At 45.8% G+C, this 20828-nt stretch overlaps 1 protein-coding gene across 3 annotated transcripts in view; it reads left to right on the plus strand.

The window, feature by feature from the left end:
• The window catches only part of LOC124716947 (apoptosis-stimulating of p53 protein 2-like), a 137970-nt gene that overhangs the window by 27320 nt on the left and 89822 nt on the right, over window positions 1-20828 (plus strand). For all 3 annotated transcript variants that reach the window (XM_047243535.1, XM_047243536.1, XM_047243537.1), the window contains exons 3-4: window positions 5544-5773; window positions 19476-19762. In XM_047243535.1, coding sequence (XP_047099491.1) covers window positions 5544-5773; window positions 19476-19762 — 517 coding nt within the window. The remainder of the gene's footprint in view (window positions 1-5543; window positions 5774-19475; window positions 19763-20828) is intronic.

The raw sequence follows: 20828 nt of genomic DNA on the forward strand, positions 1-20828 counted from the left end.
ATACAAATAATGCTAGAGGAGAAGTGAACAATTTTGCATTGTTTCATAACATCCATCCTCGTCTACAGAAGTGCCGACTTTTAACTATATTTCGTCTACTAATTTTGTAAGTTTTACAATTTTTTCAGGGCAGCTTAGGAATCACTCATCCAACCTGTTGCAAATAACTGTTTGGTACACTGACCAAGGTTTCGACATCTCTAAGAATGTCTTCACCAGAATCAAATTTTGAGAAACCCTATAAAATAATACACATAAAATTATGGCGAAAAGCGTTAACCAAGATAACTGTCATGACGTACAAAGGTTACTTAAGTAAAATTACATTGTGAGAAAGCACTCGTCACAATTAAGAGCAGATACGCTCAACTCAAAAAATAAAACATGTTCCAGCCTTTGGCACGTGCCCTATCAAGGAACACAATCAGACTGATTGCTGCCATGAAATCAATGTAAGTTGTGGCGCCTATCGGACGCGCCCAGTGACATGTGCCCATTTGAAACATAACAAATTATTGAAAAAAAGACAGTGAATTAAAAAATACAAAGGCAGAGGGCGTAATGTAAGTATGCAGTAGTGAAGCAGATTAAGTATAACTAAGAGCCATGTACTAGGCTTTGCAGAAATTACTATTAAGTGAAGGACAGAACAATACACACTGAACCGCCAAAGAAATTGATATAGCCGTGCGTAGTCAAATACAGAGATACGTAGGCTAAATAGGCAGAATCGGCGCTGTGGTCGGCAACGCATATACAGCAGAATGATTCACGAAGATATGCAAATATTTTAGTATGTTATTCTAAAAGTAAAACCAAAGAAAATAGTTCATATAAACATAGGTCCGCAAATGTTTGGTTACGGAGTTACGGCTAATAAAAGATTTTGCCTGAAATTTAGCAACTTCGCTAATACGAAGCCATCGCAAAACTGTAAGAGGTTAAAGTAAAGCACGCTTTCCATTTATTTTGTTATTGGTTTGGTAAATATAATTAAACAGGTCCCAGACGTGTATCTGCAGTAGTTTTCCAGAACATACAGAGAAACAAAGATTATTGTACAAGTAAATTTGTTTACTTTCCATTTAGAACGTAGAAACGTTCGTCATTGTTGGCAACTGTTAGTGATTTGTTTCTATCGTTTCCTAACCTTGAAACGAGTTAGTTTTCTGTATTGTTCAGTGAAAGAACATAATGACAGTGTATTTAAGCGAAACAACATAGTAACTGTTGTAATTTGTAGATTATTTATGAAATAGGGATGCCTTTCAAATTTACGTCAGACAAATACGCCTATATGGTGCTTATTTATGGAAATGTGATGGTAATGCTATGGCGGCAGTTAACAAATATCGCGCACGTTATGCAATTCCGAATGCACCATGAATTAGTGGAGTATTTCGAATGTTACGGGAGACAAGTTCTCCACCTAGCGATCATAACCAGTACGAGCGCTCGTTACGTGAAGACGATGATGAGGATGTTATGGATGCTGTTCAATGTAGCCCGGGTACCAGTACACGACGTATCTCTCAACGACTAGGCATTTTGCAATATAAGGTATGGTGTACACTGAAGTACAGTAATTTCTATCCTTATCACAAACACAAAGTGCATCATTTACATCCCGGAAATTCTGCCCTTCGCTTGGAGTAGTGCAACTGGTTAAATACTACTTGGAATCGGCAGTTAAACAAATACATTTTATTACAGGTACAGTTTACTCGAGATGGTATAAGCAATTTACGAGGGTGAGTCAAATGAAAATCTTTATTTATTGTGCAGGAGTGGTACAAAGCTGTATCACTTTTCAACATAATCTCCCCCACGCTCAATGCAAGCCCTCCAGCGCCTACAAAGTGCATAAATTCCTCTAGAAAAAAAAATTCTTTTGGTAGTCCGCGCAACCATTCATGCACCGCGTGGCGTAACTCTTCATCAGAACGGAACTTCTTTCCTCCCATTGCGTCTTTGAGTGGTCCAGATATATTGAAATCACTTGGGGGCATGGTCTGGTGAGTATGGTGGATGAGGAAGACACTCAAAATGCAGATCTGTTATTGTTGCAACTGTTGTACGGGCAGTGTGGGGCCTTGCATTCTCATGTTGCAAAAGGACACCTGCTGACAGCAATCTACGTCGCTTTGATTTGATTGCAGGTCGGTGTTTGATGCACTGGTGACAGTGCTCCAAAATGTCGCCTTTTTCGTCCCAAAGGAGAGTTAGCAAAACGTTCCCTGCTGATGGTTCTGTTCGAAACTTCTTTGGTTTTGGTGATGAGGAATGGCGCCATTCCTTGCTCGCTCTCTTCGTTTCCGGTTGTTGGAAGTGAACCCAGGTTTCGTCCCCAGTAACGATTCTTGCAAGGAAGCCATCACCTTCTCGTTCAAAGCACCGAAGTAGTTCTTCACAAGCATCAACACGCCGTTCTCTCATTTCAGGAGTCAGCTGCCGTGGCACCCATCTTGCAGACACTTTGTGAAACTGGAGCACATCATGCACAATGTGGTGTGCTGACCCATGACTAATCTGTAAACGTGCTGCAATGTCATTCAGTGTCAGTCGGCGGTTTTCCTTCACTATGGCTTCAACTGCTGCAATGTTCTGTGGAGTCACAACTCGTTGTGCCTGACCTGGACGAGGAGCGTCTTCCACTGAAGTCACACCATTTGCGAACTTCCTACTCCATTCATAGACTTGCTGCTGTGGCAAACATGCATCACCGTGCTGAACATTTATTCGTCGATGAATATTAATAGGTTTCACACCTTCACTACGCAAAATCCGAATAACAGAACGTTGTTCTTCCCTGGTGCAAGTCGCAAGTTGGCGGCCGTATTTATACTGATACTGCTACGGTATGTGTGCATTTGCACTATGTTGCCACCTACAGGCCATTCTGCACGCTGATTGTAGCACACTTACCAACTTACAGGATAACGGCGCGAAATTTCGATTTGTTACTACAAATTTAAGGTTTTCATTTGACTCACCCTCGTACATAACGAGCAGGTATGGTTTGAAGCAAACCAACATGCAAGAGTGCAACGTAATTTTCAGCAGCGATTTATCATAAGTGTGTGGTGTGGTTTAAGCAACACTCTTTATTGGCCCATTCATTTTCCCAGGACGTTTAAATGGCGAGACGTACTTACAATTCCTTAAAGAGGAAATGCCCCGCTTGCTCGAAGACATTCCACTTGTTACGGGATTGCAAACGTATTTTCAAAATGACGGCGGGCCTCCAAATTTCACCAACGCCATTCCTACACATTTAAATGAACTTTTTCCCCAGAAATGGATTCGTCGTGGTGCTAACATCTGTGGCCATCCAGACCGCCTGATTTAACACCAATGGGTTTTTGTCTGTGGGGATGGATGAAAGACATAGTGTATGAGGACAAAGACATTACTCGTGAGACATTACGTATTCGAATTATGAATGCAATAGAAATCAAGAAATATCCTGTGAAACTGCAACGAGCAACAAAATCTGTTCATACACGTGCAGCTAAATGCATTGAACACGGTGGAGACATTTTTAAACATTTATTTTGAATGTATTGTGAAATTGTATGTGCAGTGTACAACTTCCTTAACACTGAGCTTTGTTTTTTCCGGTTTAACATGAATTCACGTCTGCTATGGTATTAACAAAAGCAGATTTGACACATTCATACAGTTTTAGCTGACGTTATTACCATCATTTTTCCAAAATTAAATTCTCTACAAGTTCTGTTGAAAACTTCGCGCAATTGTATGGAATTTAAAAACCATATTGGCCCAAGTAGTTAATAAATTAAAAATTTTACTAAATTACTTCTTTGCTTTTCTGATTGTTCTGAAAAACAACAGATACACGTGTGGGACACGTTTTATTAAATTCACCAAATCAGTAACAACAAAATAAATGGAAATCGTGCTTTACTTTAACCTCGTACAGCTTTGCGATGGCTTCGTATTAGCGAAGTTGCTAAATTTCAGGCAAAATCTTTTGTTAGCCTTAACTACGTAAATAAACATGGGGATCTATGTTCATATGAACGTTTTTCTTTAGTTTTAGTTGTGGAATAACATATTAAAATACTTGCGTATCTTCGTGAATCACGTTGTATAAGAGAACAAGTGTCTGGCGCAATTGTTAGACCAGATACTGCTGCTGCAATGGCAGGTTATCAAGATTTAAGTGAATTTGAACGTTGTGTTACAGTCGGCGCACGAACGATGGGACACAGTATCTCCGAGGTAGCGAGAAAGTTAAAATTTCCCTGTACGACTATTTCACGAGAGTCTCGCGAATATCAGGAATCCCGTAAAACTTTACATCTCTGACATCGCTACAGCCAAAGAAAGATCTTGCAAGAACGGGACCAACGACGACTGAAGAGAATCGTTCAACGTGACAGAAGTGCAAACGTTCTGCAAATTGCTGTAGATTTCAATGTACATTTGTCAGCGTATCCTTGATGACTGCACGACACAAAGCTTTACGCCTCGCCTGGGCCCGTAAACACCGACATTGTAATGTTGATGAGTGGACACATGTTGCCTGGTCGGAAGAGTCTCGTTTTAAATTGTATCTAGCGGATGGACGCGTACACAAGTATGGAGAAGACCTCATGAATCCATGGACCCTGCATGTCAGCAGGGGCTGTTAAAGCTGGTGGAGGCTCTGTAGCCGGCCAGGATGGCCGAGCGGTTCTAAGCGCTACGGTCTGGAACCGCGCGACCGCTACGGTCTCAGGTTCGAATCCTGCCTCGGGCATGGATGTGTGTGATGTCCTTAGGTTAGTTACGTTCAAGTACTCTTAGTTGTAGGGGACTGATGACCTCAGTTGTTAAGTCCCATAGTGCTCAGAGCCATATGAACCATTTTTGTGGCTGTGTAATGATGTGGGGCGTTTGCAGTTGGAGGGATATGGGATCCCTGATACGTCTAGATACGAATCTGACAGGTGACACGTAGGTAAGCATCCTGCGTGATCACATTCATTCATTCATTCATGTCCATCGTGCATTTTGACGGACCTGGGCAATTCCAACAGGACAATACGACACCCTACACACAGAGTGGCTCCAGAAACACACTACTGAGTTAAAACCCTTTCGCTGGCCACCAAGCTCCCCAGAAATGGACATCATTGAGAATATCTGGGATGCCTTGCAACGTGCTGTTCAGAAAAGATCTCCTTCACCCTTTCGTACTCTTACGGATTTGTGGACAGCCCTGCAGGATTAATGTTATAAATTCCGTCCAGTACTACTTCAGACATTAATCGAGTGTGTGCCACGTAGTGTTGCGGCACTTCTGCATCCTCGTGGGGCCCTATACTGTGTTAGGCAGGTGTACCAGTTTCTTTGACTCTCGAGTGTACAAAAATTATACAAACAGCTGTACAATCCCAGACAGTAACGTTTAACTTTTGTAGATCCAGAAAACTGTGACATATTTAATTAAAAATAAAATTTTATAAATCTCAGGCTCAGATTAAGACCTAATCACCCAGACGCCTTTGATGGACGAATCACTTGGCGTCTTACAGCGTCCGACCTGGACTCTATCCGCGCGCTGTTCAACGAGAAGGAGAAGGAGCTGTCGGTGGCGGTGGCCAAGGTGGAGGAGCTGACGCGCCAGCTGGAGGAGCTGAGGGCCAACCGCGGGGGCGGCGCCGGCGCCGGAGGCGGAGACGGCTCGCTGTCTGCGGGGGCGGCCGACGGCGCGCCGCCAGGGGCCGCCGCGCTCGAGCTGGACCGGCTGCGCCGCGAGCTCATGGTGCGTACTGCGCGGTGCTGCTGCTGCTGCCGCCCTACCTCCACTCTGCAACAGGAAACACTGTGCAAAGGACGTTAAATTTATTTGTTCACCTCGATCGCAATTTCACCCTGTTTCGCCTAGTTTGATATTATTTATTTTATTTTTTTATTTGCTGCCATTTACAAATGATCTGCCACCTTGGTACTAAGACAGGCCGTACTTTCACAATACGAAATTGTACACGTACAGAATATGATACTTATCTTCGTTACTTCTTATTAAAAAGGATTAATAATATTGCAGCTGTAAATACTTAAAAGTAATTACGAAACTAAAATCTTAAAATTAGCGATTTATGAATGGAACATAGGAATTTATGAAGACAGAGATGTTATGACTTATTATAACCTTAAGACATATTATAAATTCGGAAAATTTTTCAAAAATAAATGTGGTGTGCGTACTATAAGACCTTCGGTACACACACCACCAGATTATTTGACTTGTCGCTCTAACGAAGGAGGCGAGTGTCAGCAATATGTCTCGTGGTGTGTTTATCTTCTGCCGTTAGGTCAGACGATAGAAATGCCACTTGCACGCTTAGAGTAGCAGATTGACGGTGACCAACTTTAAACAGAACTTGATTAATTTTCACACACATTTATTAAAATAACAACAAGCATAAAAATTCCTTAACTTGGTTCTGGATCCTAATTACAATTGACAATCTGAAGTTCCTTTGGTCTTGGTGCGTTAATCTTATTCTCACCTATCTCTGATACTTGACAAAGTATCTATACATTTCTCTTCATGGCTATGTACAGGAATATGATAATCTTATTAGGCGCAGACTGAAACTTGACTACAGACTAATGCAGACTGACTAATCGGAGGTCTGTACGCTCGTTATAATACCTCGAGCGTTCTGGTATCACTGCGCGAGTGTGATCCTCGAGGAGAAAAGGTTCTACGTTAGCACTAATCTCATTGGCTGCGTTACATATTAATACGCGGATCGGCGGAAGCAGAATTTGGTCCGTCTCTAAGACAGCGCCATCTCGTAGAGCGGAGACGGACGAGCGCTGTGCCTGCGCTGTTGTGCTTAGCGGGGCGCGCTGTAGTGGGAAAGTTGTGTACGCGCTGACTACGCGGAACTATACAGGGTGTTACAAAAAGGTACGGCCAAACTTTCAGGAAACATTCCTCACACACAAATAAAGAAAAGATGTTATGTGGACATGTGTCCGGAAACGCTTAATTTCCATGTTAGAGCTCATTTTAGTTTACGGTCATATCGGGATCAGTGTCACCACCTGATTCCATGTTGGAAACAGTGCTGTTTTCCAACCTGTACATTCCTTCCTGTCTTTGCATATAGGCTCGTTGTCTGGCTCGGACATAATCTCTATAGGTCGCTTTGGATATATCGTCAGTGAGCGTGCTTAACATGGTCCACTGGTCTTCGTCTCTGAGCATTGCGTGTATGGTGTCTTGAGTTTTAAGTGTATTGTGTATCTGATGTTGGTATATCGTCTGCAGAAAAGACGATGTGTTGGGGAACCCTCTTCCCCATTTTGTAAATGTTGGGGTCTGCCTCAGACTCACGTGGCTTCAGTGCATGGGATAAGGGCCGTGTCTGTTGAGAAGAGTATCATACAGCGGCTGGCATCGATATGTTTGAATTTGTCTCTCCCTTCGGACATGTCCGAAAGAACAGATACCGTCTTCATATAGTTAAGACTAACCGGCCACTGACCTCCTTCTGTGCGGATGCACACGTATTGCCGGGGCTCGATAAGGTTGTCTGCCGCGGGTAATGCGTGCATTGGGTAGGGGCACTACGAACGTAGTGTGTGGACATTAAGTTAGGAGTGTGGGTCTCACGGGGAGCGTGAAAGGGATAAATCTGTGCGGTCGCGCTATCCTCTGTGCCTTCGGTGGCTCATATGGATAGATCGTCTGCCATGTAAGCAGGAGATCCCGGGTTCGAGTCCCGGTCGGAGCACACATTTTCAACTTTCCCCGTTGATGTATATCAACGCCTGTCGACAGCGTGGGTTCTTGATTTAACTATCATTTCTTATAAGTTGTTTGCCACTCATCTTGCCAAGTATCAATCCTCCAATTTTTTAACTGTTTAGTGCCAGTTGGTACTCTAGTGATGTATCGAACCTGGTCGTGCCTCCCCACTACATAGCCGCTTTACATCTTATCATAATTATTGGATAGATTCCGAGCATCACACAGTGTGATTCCACTGAGGTGAGGTGGCGCCGAAAGCCACCGGCAGTGTTTAGCCGCTCCTTTGTCCTCGTCTGACGAGGATCCCGTTTTGTTGATAGGCTGAACTTTTGAGCCCATGTGCTGGCGGTGAAGTTAAGTACCGATTAGAAGAGAGCACACTAGTGTGTCCGTTTAACTGACAAGGGGAGTTTAAGTTGTTCTGAAATTAGTCTTGCCAGTTTGTGCACTTTTGTTCGTGACAATGCACATGTGTTCATGGAAATTTCGCTTTCCGTCGATGTGTAATCCAAGACAGCGTGTGGTGACTGCTCATTTTTTAACGCGAGGGTTTCTCTGGAGAGACCCTTTCAGTAAAGTATGTTGCCTTATTATCGGCTATCTTGAGTTTGTTGTTGTGACAACATTGTGTTGCTGTTTCGAGTGTTCCATTTGCTATTTTTTCTAGCTGGGACCTATTGGTAGCAGACACTACGACCAAAAGGTCGTCTGCGTAAGCGACAACTCTCTCTGTCGCTATTGTCACCTCCAGTTGTTGCAGGAGGGGTTCAATAATGTCACACAAGATGGAGCCACAGATCGACCCTTCGGGGCACCTTTTTGTAATTCGTTTGATTGCTTTTCGGCCTTCCATCTGCCATTCGACCACTCTGCTCTTACAGTAGTCTAGTAAACTGTTGTGTTTCGGATACCTCCAGTTGTCTGAGCAGCCTCTTGAACATTGCGCGTCACCAGAGATTATCAAAGGCACCCGCAATGTCGATCGTACGACATACTTAGCCATTAGGAAGTGATAGCGGAAACAACTCAAACTGCGTAACACTAAGATGACCAGCGTAAGCGAACTACCTGGAAGGACAGCTACCGGTCACTTTGACCGTCGAGATTTACATTTCTTTTTTTCAGTTCAACTTAAATAAATTCAGTCCAATGTCTTTATATGTCGCTAGTGTATTTCGCTCACTCTATGAATGTAATGCTTATTTTTTTTGTATATCAACTATAATTAACTAAAGAAAAAAGAATCGGAGTAAGGAACACAGAAACTAAACTATATCACTTAACTTACAAATACACACGTAATTATGGAATACCGTTTTTTGGATCTGTGACTTGTTCTCAATTATAGATCCAATTAGGCCATAAACATATATTGATTAGGAAATGCAAAGAAAAATTTTCATAAACTGCTGTCGCAATTACGAAAAAATAACATTGGCTTTCTCTACGACGTGTTTGCAATCTGAGCCGCCTCCTGCGGGTTCGGGGATAAGAATAGGCCCGAGGTATGCCTGCCTGTCGTAAAAGGCGACTAAAAGGAGCCTCACACTTTTCTGCCCTGTAAGTTCAGGTCTCATTTTATGGTTTGACCTGCCGATTTCCAAATTCTACAGAAGTGCGGGCCATATGGGGAAGGACGCCTTACGTGGTGCATGAGCTATCCATAGTGTCCGTAGATTCGAACTCCTGAACTTCTGTTCTTGGCTTTGCGTCTCCACGTGTAATTCAACTATTTGGGCGAGGACACTTTCCAGGGTATGTCGTCTTCCGTTGTCTCCTGTCCTCTTTCGCCCCCATGACAGTATTGGATTTCTCTGCGTCCAATATCCAGCATTGTAGCCATTCCGTTCTGGTGGGGCCGTCATGTACCCATTTGGTGGTAGCCCCCTGCCAACACAGGGATCGCACCGCTGATGCCTGAGCTGTTAACTCCCCACGTATGCCAAGCCTGTCTTCCTGGAGCATCAGGACTCCTGGCAACGGCCATCATGCCAGGTGGCCTTTGTTGTGGCTGAGTGGCGCCCGTGGGAAGAGCCCCTGATTGGAGTGGGTGGCGTTAGGGCGGATGACACGCAATGAAGCGGACTAAGTCATCTCCTGCTGGTGACCATACGGTGCCCGCAGTCTCTAAGAAGAGCAAGATCGCGTACAATGCCGACAGATATGACCCTAAATCGTTTCCCTCCCTCGCTACACCATTGGAGGAACGCAGGGCTACAAAAAGAAGAGAGCCATATTCGTCTCGGTACTTAGTCTGTAGCAGAATGGACGGGAACTCCTTTCTACCTACGAAGCGTCAGTTTTTTGTTGAACATCTTGAGGATAAGTTTGGGGAAGTGACAGCGCTGTCCAAGATGAGAAGCGGTGCAGTCTCGATAGCATTCCCAGCCCAATCCCGTGTATTACGCGCTTGTGACCAGCTGGGTGATATTCCTGTTTCCATCACTCCCCATAAAAGACTCAGCATGGTCCAGTGGATTGTTTTCCATCGCGACCTCCTCTAGCAGTCTGATGACCTCCGCGCCAGTCTAGAACGGCAGGGTGTTCATTTCATCCAGGACGTTTACAGGGGACCCAAAGGCAACAGGGTTGCTACTGGTGCCTTCATCTTGGCCTTCGAGGGTGATTCATTGCGTGAAAAGGTGATAGTTTACTGCTGTGACGTTAAACCGTACGTCCCTCCCCATATGCGGTGCTTTAAGTGCTAGAAATACGGGCACATGTCTTGCCGCTGCACATGTCGAGACTGCAGACGTCCACTGCATCCAGATGCTCGCTGTGTGCCTCCTCCCACTTGTATCAACTGAGGAGAGCAGCACTCCCCCTGCTCACCAGACTGCACAGCACTCCAAAAGGAGCGGAAAAATCATGGAGTACAAGACCCTGGACCGGTTGAATTACCAAGAGGCTAAACATAAATTTGAACGATTACACCCCATTCGCTTGACGTCCACATACGCTGCAGGTACATTTCCATCGCCATTACAAGTACCAGTCGTACCACACTCTGTGCCACGATCAGTGGGTCCTCTGGGCCTCCAGAATACATTTGCCCCCTTGGTGGTAGGAGGAAAATCTCCTTCTGTTGCTCCCAAAGTACCTACTTTGGGAACAAGGCCTCACAAATGCAGGGGATATTGGTACCCTCCCATAGAAGCAACAGCCTCCTCTGGCTCCTCTCATGTGGAAGGGGTCCCTTGGGACCCTCTCTCCCAAAGTCTCCACTAGTGCCACAGCAGACACTCACCGTTGGCTCAAGGAGCCAAAAGCTGCTGGATGAAGAGCTTTACGGTCTTCCTCTGTGCCTGAAGCTACTTCAGAGAAGTCCTCCCAGCAAGCCCCTAAAGAGAAGCGAGAGGGAAAGCAAACAAAGAAGTCTGGTAAGAAAAGGGACCCTTTGGTGGCGCCAACACCACCACTCCCTACCAACTCCGCACCTGCAGATGAGGTGGAGATCTCAGCATCCTGCGACGACGTGGATCTCCCTGATGCCTCACCTCCAATAGGAATGGATACAAATACTCATTCGGTGGCAGCAGGTGACCCTGAGGTGTAGACTTCCTCATTGAGTGTTTCATATCTTCCCGGCCTCATGATAACGTCACCCTCCAGTGGAATTGTGGCGGTTTTTCCACCACCTGGCTGAGCTATAGTAACTGTTAAGCTTTGCACCTGCTGTCTGCATTGCCCTCGAGGAAGCGTGGTTCCTGGCAATGTGGACCCCTGCCCTTCACAGCTGTGGGAGATATTACAAGAGCTGTAGCAACTATAATAATGTGTCAGGTGGATAGCTATCGGCCTATCAGCCTCACCAACGTTCTTTGTAAGCTGTTAGAATATATGGTAAGTCTGCGGCTGTGTTGGGTCCTGGAGTTACGTGGCCTACTAGCTCCATCCCAGGGCGGTTTCCGCCAGGGTCGCTCTACCATTGATAATCTAGTTTTCCTCGAGTCTGCCATCCAAACAGCCTTTTCGAGAAACCAACACCTCGTTGCCGTCTTTTTTTATTTATGAAAAAAGCTTATGACACGACCTGGCGACATCTTGTCCTTGCCACATTATATGAGTGGGATCTCCCAGGCCTGCTCCCGATTTTTATCCAAAATTTCCTATCGCTCCGTACTTAGGGTGTCCAAGTTGGTGCCTCCCTTAGTTCTCCCAATATCCAGGAGAATGGGGTCTCGCGGGGCTCCGTACGGAGTGTGTGTCTATTTTTAGTGGCCATTAACGGTCTAGTAGCAGCTGTCGTGCCGTCGGTCTCACCTTCTCTGTATGCAGACTACTTCTGCATTTCTACTACTCTTGCTGGTACTTGTGTTGCCGAGCGGCGCCTACAGGGAGCCATCCACAACGTACAGTCATAGGCTCTAAGCCCACGGCTTCCCGTTTCCAGTCGCGAAGTCGTGTGTCATACACTTGTTTCAGCATTGTACCGTTCATCTGGAGCCGGAACTTTACCTTACTGACGATCCACTCACTATAATGGAGACGTATCGATTCTTAGGACTAGGTTTAGACGCCCTACTGACATGGCTTCCTCATCTTAGTCAGCTGAAGCGGAAGTACTGACAGCATCTCAGTGCCCTCCGCTGCCTGAGCAACACTAACTGGAGTTGCAGATCGCTCTACGCTGCTGCAGCTCTACAGAGCCCTTGTTCAATCCCGCCTTGACTATGGGAGTCTGGTTTTTGGTTCAGCGGCTCCCTCAGCTTTGCGTTTGCTCGACCCAGTGCCCCATTGTGGCGTTAGACTGGCGCCAGGAGCTATTAGGACGAGTCCGTTGACCGGCGTCCTGGTGGAGGCCGGAGTTCCTCCATTGAAGGTTAGGCGTGCACAACTGCTCGCCAGTTACGTTGCAGACATTCGTAGTTCTCCTGAGCATGCGAATTACTGTCTCCTTTTCCCATCCACGGCGGTTCATCTCCTGCATCAGAGGCCCAGGTCAGGTCTTATGATTGTGATTCGCGTCCGATCTCTTCTGTCTGAGGTGGAGTCTTTGCCTTTACCACCTATACTCGAGGTCCATTCACGTACATCTCCATGGTGTACACCTAGACCGATGCTTTGCTTCGCTTCCTAAGGACTCAGTTAACCCCGCAGCTCTCTGCTGTCACTTCCTCTCGATTCTTGACATGCACCAGGAATATGAAGTGGTTTACACGGATGGCTCGACGGCTGACGGTCACGTTGGCTTCGCGTATTTTCATGGAGGACGTATTGAATAGGCATTCCTTGCCAGATGGCTGCAGTGTTTTCACTGCAGAGCTGGTTGCCATTTCTCGTGCTCTTGCGCGCATCCGCTCATGCCCTTTGCGAGTCGTTTCATCTCTGTATTGACTTCTTGAGCAGCCCACAAGCTATCGACCAGTGCTACCCTCGCCACCCTCTGGTAGCGACCATCCAGGAGTCCATCTATGCCCTGGAACGGTCCAGCCGTTCCGTGGGGTTTGTATGGACCCTAGACCACGTCGGAATCCTAGGAAATGAACTTGCCAACAGGGTGGCCAAACAGGCTACACGGAAACCACTTCTGGAGATCGGTATCCCTGTAACTGACCTGCGATCATCATTACACCGCGAGGTTTCTCAGCTTTGGGAGACGGAGCGGCATGATCTCAGTACGCACACCAAACTGCATGCCCTTACGAAGACTACGAATGTGTGGAAGACCTCCACGCTGTCCTCTCGCAGGCACAATGTGGTTCTCTGCCGGCTCTGCATTGGCCATACGTGGCTAACACATGGCTACCTCCTATGTCGCGAGGACCCACATATGACTGCCGTCCACATGCTGCTGGACTGCCCACTTTCCGCTGCTCTGCGGCGGACTTTTAACCCCAGCACCCTACCTTCGGTGTTGGGCGACAGTGCCTCAACAGCAGATTTAGTTTTGCATTTTACTCGTGAGGGTTTTTTTTATCGTACCATCCAAGGGTGGGTATTTAGCCTTCTCTCTGAGGTAGCCACCCTCCCTCCATTTTACTCTGTCGCACTTTCTTGGCATTTGTTTGTCTTGGTGGTCGTCTTTGCCCTACATGTGTTCACCTTGTCTTTTTGGGGTAGATATTTTAATGTGTTGCAGAGTGGTTGGCTCGTCCTCTTGTATTATTGTGATCAGCCATCGCAGACTATATGCTCTATGGTTTTAATACCTTCTTTTCCTTGTGGTGTATGTTTTCCCCGTTTTTTGTTCCTTCCATTCGTTTTCTTTTTAGGTGGGGTGTTTTTGTACCTTGAGCCTTCCTTGCGCCAGGAAAACCCTGTAGTTTGGTCCCTTTATACCCCCAACCAACCAACCATCCAGTCAGTCACCATCCTTATCAAAACACTTTGCACAAGCGTACTAAACACTTCCCACACACGGACGACATATGAATTTCTTGCACCGCACTTGCATACTTTGTTTTGTTTGAGTTTCTGCGTGCTCTTGTTTGGTAAGTTTTCCGCACTGGTACCTTATGTATTACAGTGGTCGCAGTGATTGTATGAACAGGGCTTTTCCTTTATTATACATACAGACAAAAGAGTTCTTCTGGTAATCTGGAAAGAAACATTCGCCAGATAACATTTTCTCCAGTAGTCTCTCTCTAAATTATCCGTGCGCTGTTTCCGGCAGGGTCTAGCATGTTGAAAGATGCGTACAAAGGCCATCTGTGGCAGCCATGCTTGACAGTGTGCAGACGACCAGATGTCTCGTCTGGTCCAGAATATTAGTTCCAAATTTTATGGAATTGTAGCAGCTCACCTGAATGAAAACACTGATGCACCGTAATAATAAGGGGCACTAAACTTCCTCACAGCACACCACCACGTTAACAGAGCACAGCAACCAAAGTATGTCCACTGCACCACTAAAAATGTAAAGAAAAAGATGGAACGAGATCACAACACTGAAATAAAATGAGCTAAGCGGCTGTAAAAATCCATTATTGCACTTTTTAGGGGCATGAAACCTAAAAAATATTGCAGTGATCAAAATGATCAGCTGCTGCCCTTAAGGTAAAAACTTTTATAATTAGTTCAGCTTCTGTAACAAATGTTTGTATTCTATAGAAATTGTAAACAGCCAAAGCATACTAAGTCACGAAACACAAGCCCCTTAAATTAAAACGTACTGTGTTTATTAAGTATTAAACAACACTCAGTGGCCAGCTTGACCTGTACGGTCCTTCTAATGTTAAAGACCAGTTACATTTTAAGAATGTATTCTGTTCTCAAAATATTTTGTAAAAACGTTTCCCTGGACGGTCGCCCATATCCTGTCGGAGTGGCACTTCCGTATTGATCGCACCAGTCTGACTCACAGATACAGGGGTTGGACAATAACATAATGAAACTATATGGGTCCCGAGACCTTTCCAAGTCTCAAACATCCATGATGTGTATACGCAGACTGAACCGACGAATGAAAATTTGTACCAAGGCCGGGAATCGAACTCACTTCCCCTTCTGACTAGGCAGGTGTCCTAACCAGTACCCCACCCTGGCACAGTGACTTTGGACAACTGCAAGTATTACCCTAGCACGTCTCCCTCCCCCATCCAAATTCCTACTTATGCTGTTAGTTTTGCGGGAACCATGTGGACCAAGGCGTGAATAGGAATTTGGATTGAGCAGAGAGGCGTGGTGTAGTGATTGGCACGTCTGCCTAGTGAGCAAAAGACACCAGTTCGAATCCCAACCTTGATACAAATTTTCGTCGTGTCCTCAGTCTGCATACGTACGTCATAACATTTTCATCTGCGTAAATACTCCGCAAGCCAACGGTAGGTGCGTGGAGGAGGGTACTCTGTACCATTACTTGTCATTTCCCCTCCTGTTCCACTCACAAATAGAACCAGGGAAAAATGACAGTCTGTACACCTCCGTATGAGCCCTAATTTCTCATATCTTATCCACGTGGTCCTTACGCGCGATGTATGTTGGCAGCTCAATAGTGTTTCCAGAAATGAACACTACCTTCCCTCCTGGGATTCCCACTTGAGTTCCCGAAGCATCTCCGTAACACTTTCGTTTTGTTCGAACCTACAAATCTAGCAGCCCCTCCTCTGAATTGTTTCGATGGTCATAAATACGGTTGCTAGCGAAGCCTGCAGGTGGCGGCGTGGTATTTGACCACGGACGGGATCTGTGCACTGCCCTCAGTACATTTGCAAGTGTCAGCCGTGGTTAGAACAGTGCTCTTTGTAGTAGGAGTTTATTATGAAGTAGCTGACCAAATTCGAACGTGGAAAAACTTGCTGCTCGCACGGTGGGTGCTTCCGTAGCCACGGGAGCCGAAGTATTTGCCGTTTCAAGAGGCACCGCATCGGAGAATTACAGTGAATACAAAAAAATGAAAAAAAAAGATCATCATCATCCGCCAAGCCATAACGCGGACGAAAGTTTGTGTTGAGTGATCGTGACATAAGCTCGTTGAACAAGACTAAAGAAAAATAACGGGACGGCAACTGCAACAATCGCTGCAGAACTGAATGTCGCACTCGCAGACCCTATCAGCACCAAGACAACGCGAAGGGAGATCCACAGGTAGGGAATTTGAGGGCAGTCTGGAATTCCAAACATCAATTATGCAAATACATGTAACAGGAAAACGTGGCACGGAAGGCATAAAAACCTAAACTGTGGAGCAATAGAAGAAAGTCGTCTGGTGGGGTGACTCTTGTTGCACACTGTTTCCAACTTGTGGCCGAGCTTACATCTCAAGAGGAAACATGCCGGGGGTGCAGTGTGATGACATGGGCAGCCATATGGTGGCATTCAAAGAGAGCCGTGGTTACTCTGGTGTCGCACTGCTGCCAAGGATTACGTGATCATTTTGGCAGATCAGGTCCATACCATGGTATACTGCTGGTTCCCCACTGGTGACGCTGTGCGCCAATGCTACACCGCCCACGTTGACAAAGGTAGTCCCAGAATGAGATTTTCACTCTGCAGCGGAGTGTGCGCTGATATGAAACTTCCTGGCAGATTTAAACTTTGTGTCGTACCGAGACTCGAAGTCGGGACCTTTACCTTTCGCGGACAACTGCTCTGCCATCTGAGGTATCAAAGCACGACCCGTCCCGACAGCTGCAATTCCTCCAGTACTTCGTCTCCTACCTTCCAACTTGACAGAAGCTTTCCTGTGAACCATGCAGAACTAGCACTCCTGGAACAAAGGATATTGCGGAGACATGGCTTAGCCACAGCCTGGGAGGATGTTTCCAGAATGAGATTTTCACTCTGCAGCGGAGTCTGTGCTGATATGAAACTTCCTGGCAGATTAAAACTGTGTGCCGGACCGAGACTCGAGCTCGGTCCCGAGTTCCGAGCTAGAGTCGTCCAAGACCGCGCACTCGGGAGGACGACGGTTCAGATCCGCGCCCAGCCATCCTCATTCAGCTTTTCCGTGATTTCCCTAAATCACTTCAGGCAAACGCCGGGATAATTTTCACGGCCGATTTCCTTCCCATTCTTCCCCTAATCCGAGCCTTTGCTCCGTTTCTAATGACCTCATTGTTGACGGAACGTTAGACACAAATCTACTCCTCGTCCAAGACTGGTTCTGTGAGCACGAGAATGAACTGTCATGTCTCCTCTGTCCACCAGTCATCAGACCTCAATATTACTGAGCGTTTGTGGTCTGCTTTCGAGAGGTGGTTACGTGATCGCTACCCACCTCCATCATCGTTACCACTATTTTGCAGGAAGAATAGGACACGATTCCCTTGAAAAGGACACGAGACTCGTATTCCTCCATTGTGGGACGACTATAAGCTGTTTTGAATGCCAAAGTTTTTCCTGTGCCGTATTAGGCGTGGTAATGTGTTTCCGGTGCTTCCATATTTTTGTCTACGTCCTGGACAAGCTGTCCCACCCTGTTCTAGTTGTGGGGTTCCTACTGAGGGTGACCCACGTTCTATTGAAATTATCCTCCACTGCCGTTAGACAGCGGGCCTAACGAATGGCGAACTCATTGCCTTGCATCCACAGGAATAACTTACTGGCGGCGAACCAAGTTGCCCCATAACGGAGGGCTGGTTTGACCCCTAACAAACGTACTCGGTTGGAATTGTACTCTGAATCTTAATTTGATTTTTAAAATGTTTACGACACTATCACATAGCTGAATTGTCAGCGTCGTACAGTGGATGCTTCTACCCTTTCCTGTAATCTTTTGTCCCCTGTCTCGACAGCAAATTAATTTTAACAGCTTTTCTGGGTGTCGTATGACAGTTTTCTTTTAGCCTTCACCCTCTCCCTTGTGGTTTAAAACCGAATGATTTTTTGCGTACGTTTCCAATGTACGAGGTGCACGAGAAAAGTAAAGAGATTTTTATCCACCAAAATTTTTATTTTTTATTTTTTCTCAATGATGTTGTCCTCTTCGTATTAGTTCCCTTCGGCAGCTATACACAGGCGGAGTCGTTGTTCCCAGTCTTGGTAACAACGCTGAAAGGCTTCTACTGGTAGTACTTTTAACGTGTCGATCACATTTTTTGAATGTTCTCCAGAGCCCCAAAATGACGTCCCTCTGAAACATTTTTCAATTTTGGCAAAAGGAAAAAGTCACAAGGACTCAGATTAGGTGAAAAGGGGGCTACGGAAAAATAAATCCGTGAAGGAAGTAACTGGGTGACATGGTCGTTGTCATGGTGCAGCATTCGCTTGCCTCCAATTTCTGGTCTCACTCGATTCACTCTTTTTCCTCATGAGCCTTTCAACGAAATCTTCGTAAACCAGTTGGTTGACATTTTTTCTGGAGGAACAAGTTCTATATCCACGGTTCCGCTGCAACCAAAAATGTAAATCAGCGTTGTTTTGATCTTTGATTTGCTCATTCGAGCTTTTTGGCGGCCGAGGAGCTGCCTCACTGTACCACTGCTCACTTTGCCTCTTTGTCTCGGGACCGTGCTCAAAAATCAAAGATTCGTCACCTGTGATCACACTGCTGAACCATTCGTCGTCATTGGCAGTACTCACAAAGAGATCGACGCACACGTTTCTTCGATTGTCCCTCTGCTCAGTTGTGAGGTTTCTTGGCGCCATTTTGGCTCAAACTTTTCGCGTGTGCAACACTTGGGTCAAAATTAGATGTACGTCGAAAGTGCTTAACAAGTCATCCATCATCCTTATGGTTAAACATCGACCTGATCTCACAAGAGACGCGCACACGCTCTATGTTTTCGTCGTTTTTTGAAGCTGAAGGTCTCCCCGAGCCGAGGTTCATTTTCAACGTGTTCCCGGCTTTTCAAAAATGCTGTGTGCCATCGAAAAACTTGTGCTCTCGATAAGGAATGTTTCCCGTGTACCTGTTCCAAGTTTTCACAGGTCACACATGCGGATTCCCCAAGTTCAACACAAAACTTGATTGCATAACGTTGCTCTAAATTCTTCTGAACCATTTTCGTAAACAAAAGCACAGCTTCAGTGATGGCGTGATCAAAACTCACGTGACGACCGTGCGGAGCTGAAACTCTGAGCATTTGGAAGGAGTGATCACAAGTAGAGTAAAACAGCTTTACCAGATCGTTCGCAGTGCTGTCAGTCTCATTACTTTCCTCACACACTTCGTACCCAGTATGATCGTTATAGTTTGGTCCCTTGAAACCCCATAATCCATTCATACACGGCTGTCAGGTGACCGTGACGCCCCTAATACACCCACTTTAGACCCCTGCTCTGCTGCCCACTGAGTGCGTGTTCCGCTGTGCAGTACCGGAACAAGCTGAACGAGCAGCAGCGGCTGTGCATCTCGCAGCAGCGCGAGGCTCTGAGCCAGCGGCAGGCGGAGGCGGCGTCGGTGGACCGCCGCATCTCGGAGCTGCAGGGCCGCCTGCACCGCAAGCGCCTCCTCAACCAGCAGCACACCTCCACCACCAACAATAACCACACCAACAACAACAACATCAACAACAGCGCCAACAACAACAACTCCAGCAGCATCCTCAACAACAACGCCAACAACAAGCAGCAGGCGATCCAGCAGCAGCAACAGCACAGGTGAGTGTTCGTGAATGTTCAGTCGGAAGAGAGTGTACGAAAGGGAGTTTTTAGAAACTGTCTACAGAGAGGAGCAGGCAGGCAGCAAAACTACTTTCGAATGAGGTATTTTGATCTGATGCCTTAAAGATGTGCAATCAGCATAACTGGCCATGTCGACAATTACATCATCACGATCGTCGTCATGATCACGATCGTCGTCATGATCACGATCGTCGTCATGATCACGATCGTCGTCATGATCACGATCGTCGTCATGATCACGATCATCAGCATATTTTTTCTCCTCCCATAAGAGTCGAAGGGCATGAAAGGGAAGCAGTGGTTGGGAAGGGAGTGAGACATGGTTGTAACCTCTCCCCAATGTTATTCAATCTATATATTGAGCAAGTAGTGAAGGAAACAAAAGAAAAATTCGGAGTAGGTATCAAAATCCATGGAGAAGAAATAAAAACTTTGAGGTTCGCCGATGACATTGTAATTCTGTCAGAGACAGCAAAGGACTTGGAAGAGCAGTTGAACGGAATGGACAGTGTCTTGAAAGGAGGATATAAGATGAACATCAACCAAAGCAAAACGAGGATAATGGAATGTAGTCGAATTAAGTCGGGTGATGCTGAGGCGATTAGATTAAGAAATGAGATGCTGAAAGTAGTAAAGGAGTTTTGCTATTTGGGGAGCAAAATAACTGATGATGGTCGAAGTAGAGAGGATATAAAATGTAGACTGGCAATGGCAAGGAAAGCGTTTCTGAAGAAGAGAAATTTGTTAACATCAAGTATAGATTTAAGTGTCAGGAAGTTGCTTCTGAAAGTATTTGTATGGAGTGTAGCCATGTATGGAAGTGAAACATGGACAATAAATAATTTCGACAAGAAGAGAATAGGAGCTTTCGAAATGTGGTGCTACAGAAGAACGTTCAAGATTAGATTGGTAAATCATGTAACTAACGAGGAGGTATTGAATAGGGTTGGGGAGAAGTTTGTGGCACAACTTGACAAGAAGAATGGATCGGTTGGTAGGACATGTTCTGAGGCATCAAGGGATCACAAATTTAGCATTGTAG

The sequence above is a fragment of the Schistocerca piceifrons genome, chromosome 9 (genome assembly GCF_021461385.2).
Source record: "Schistocerca piceifrons isolate TAMUIC-IGC-003096 chromosome 9, iqSchPice1.1, whole genome shotgun sequence".
In the NCBI taxonomy this organism is placed as follows: domain Eukaryota; kingdom Metazoa; phylum Arthropoda; class Insecta; order Orthoptera; family Acrididae; genus Schistocerca; species Schistocerca piceifrons.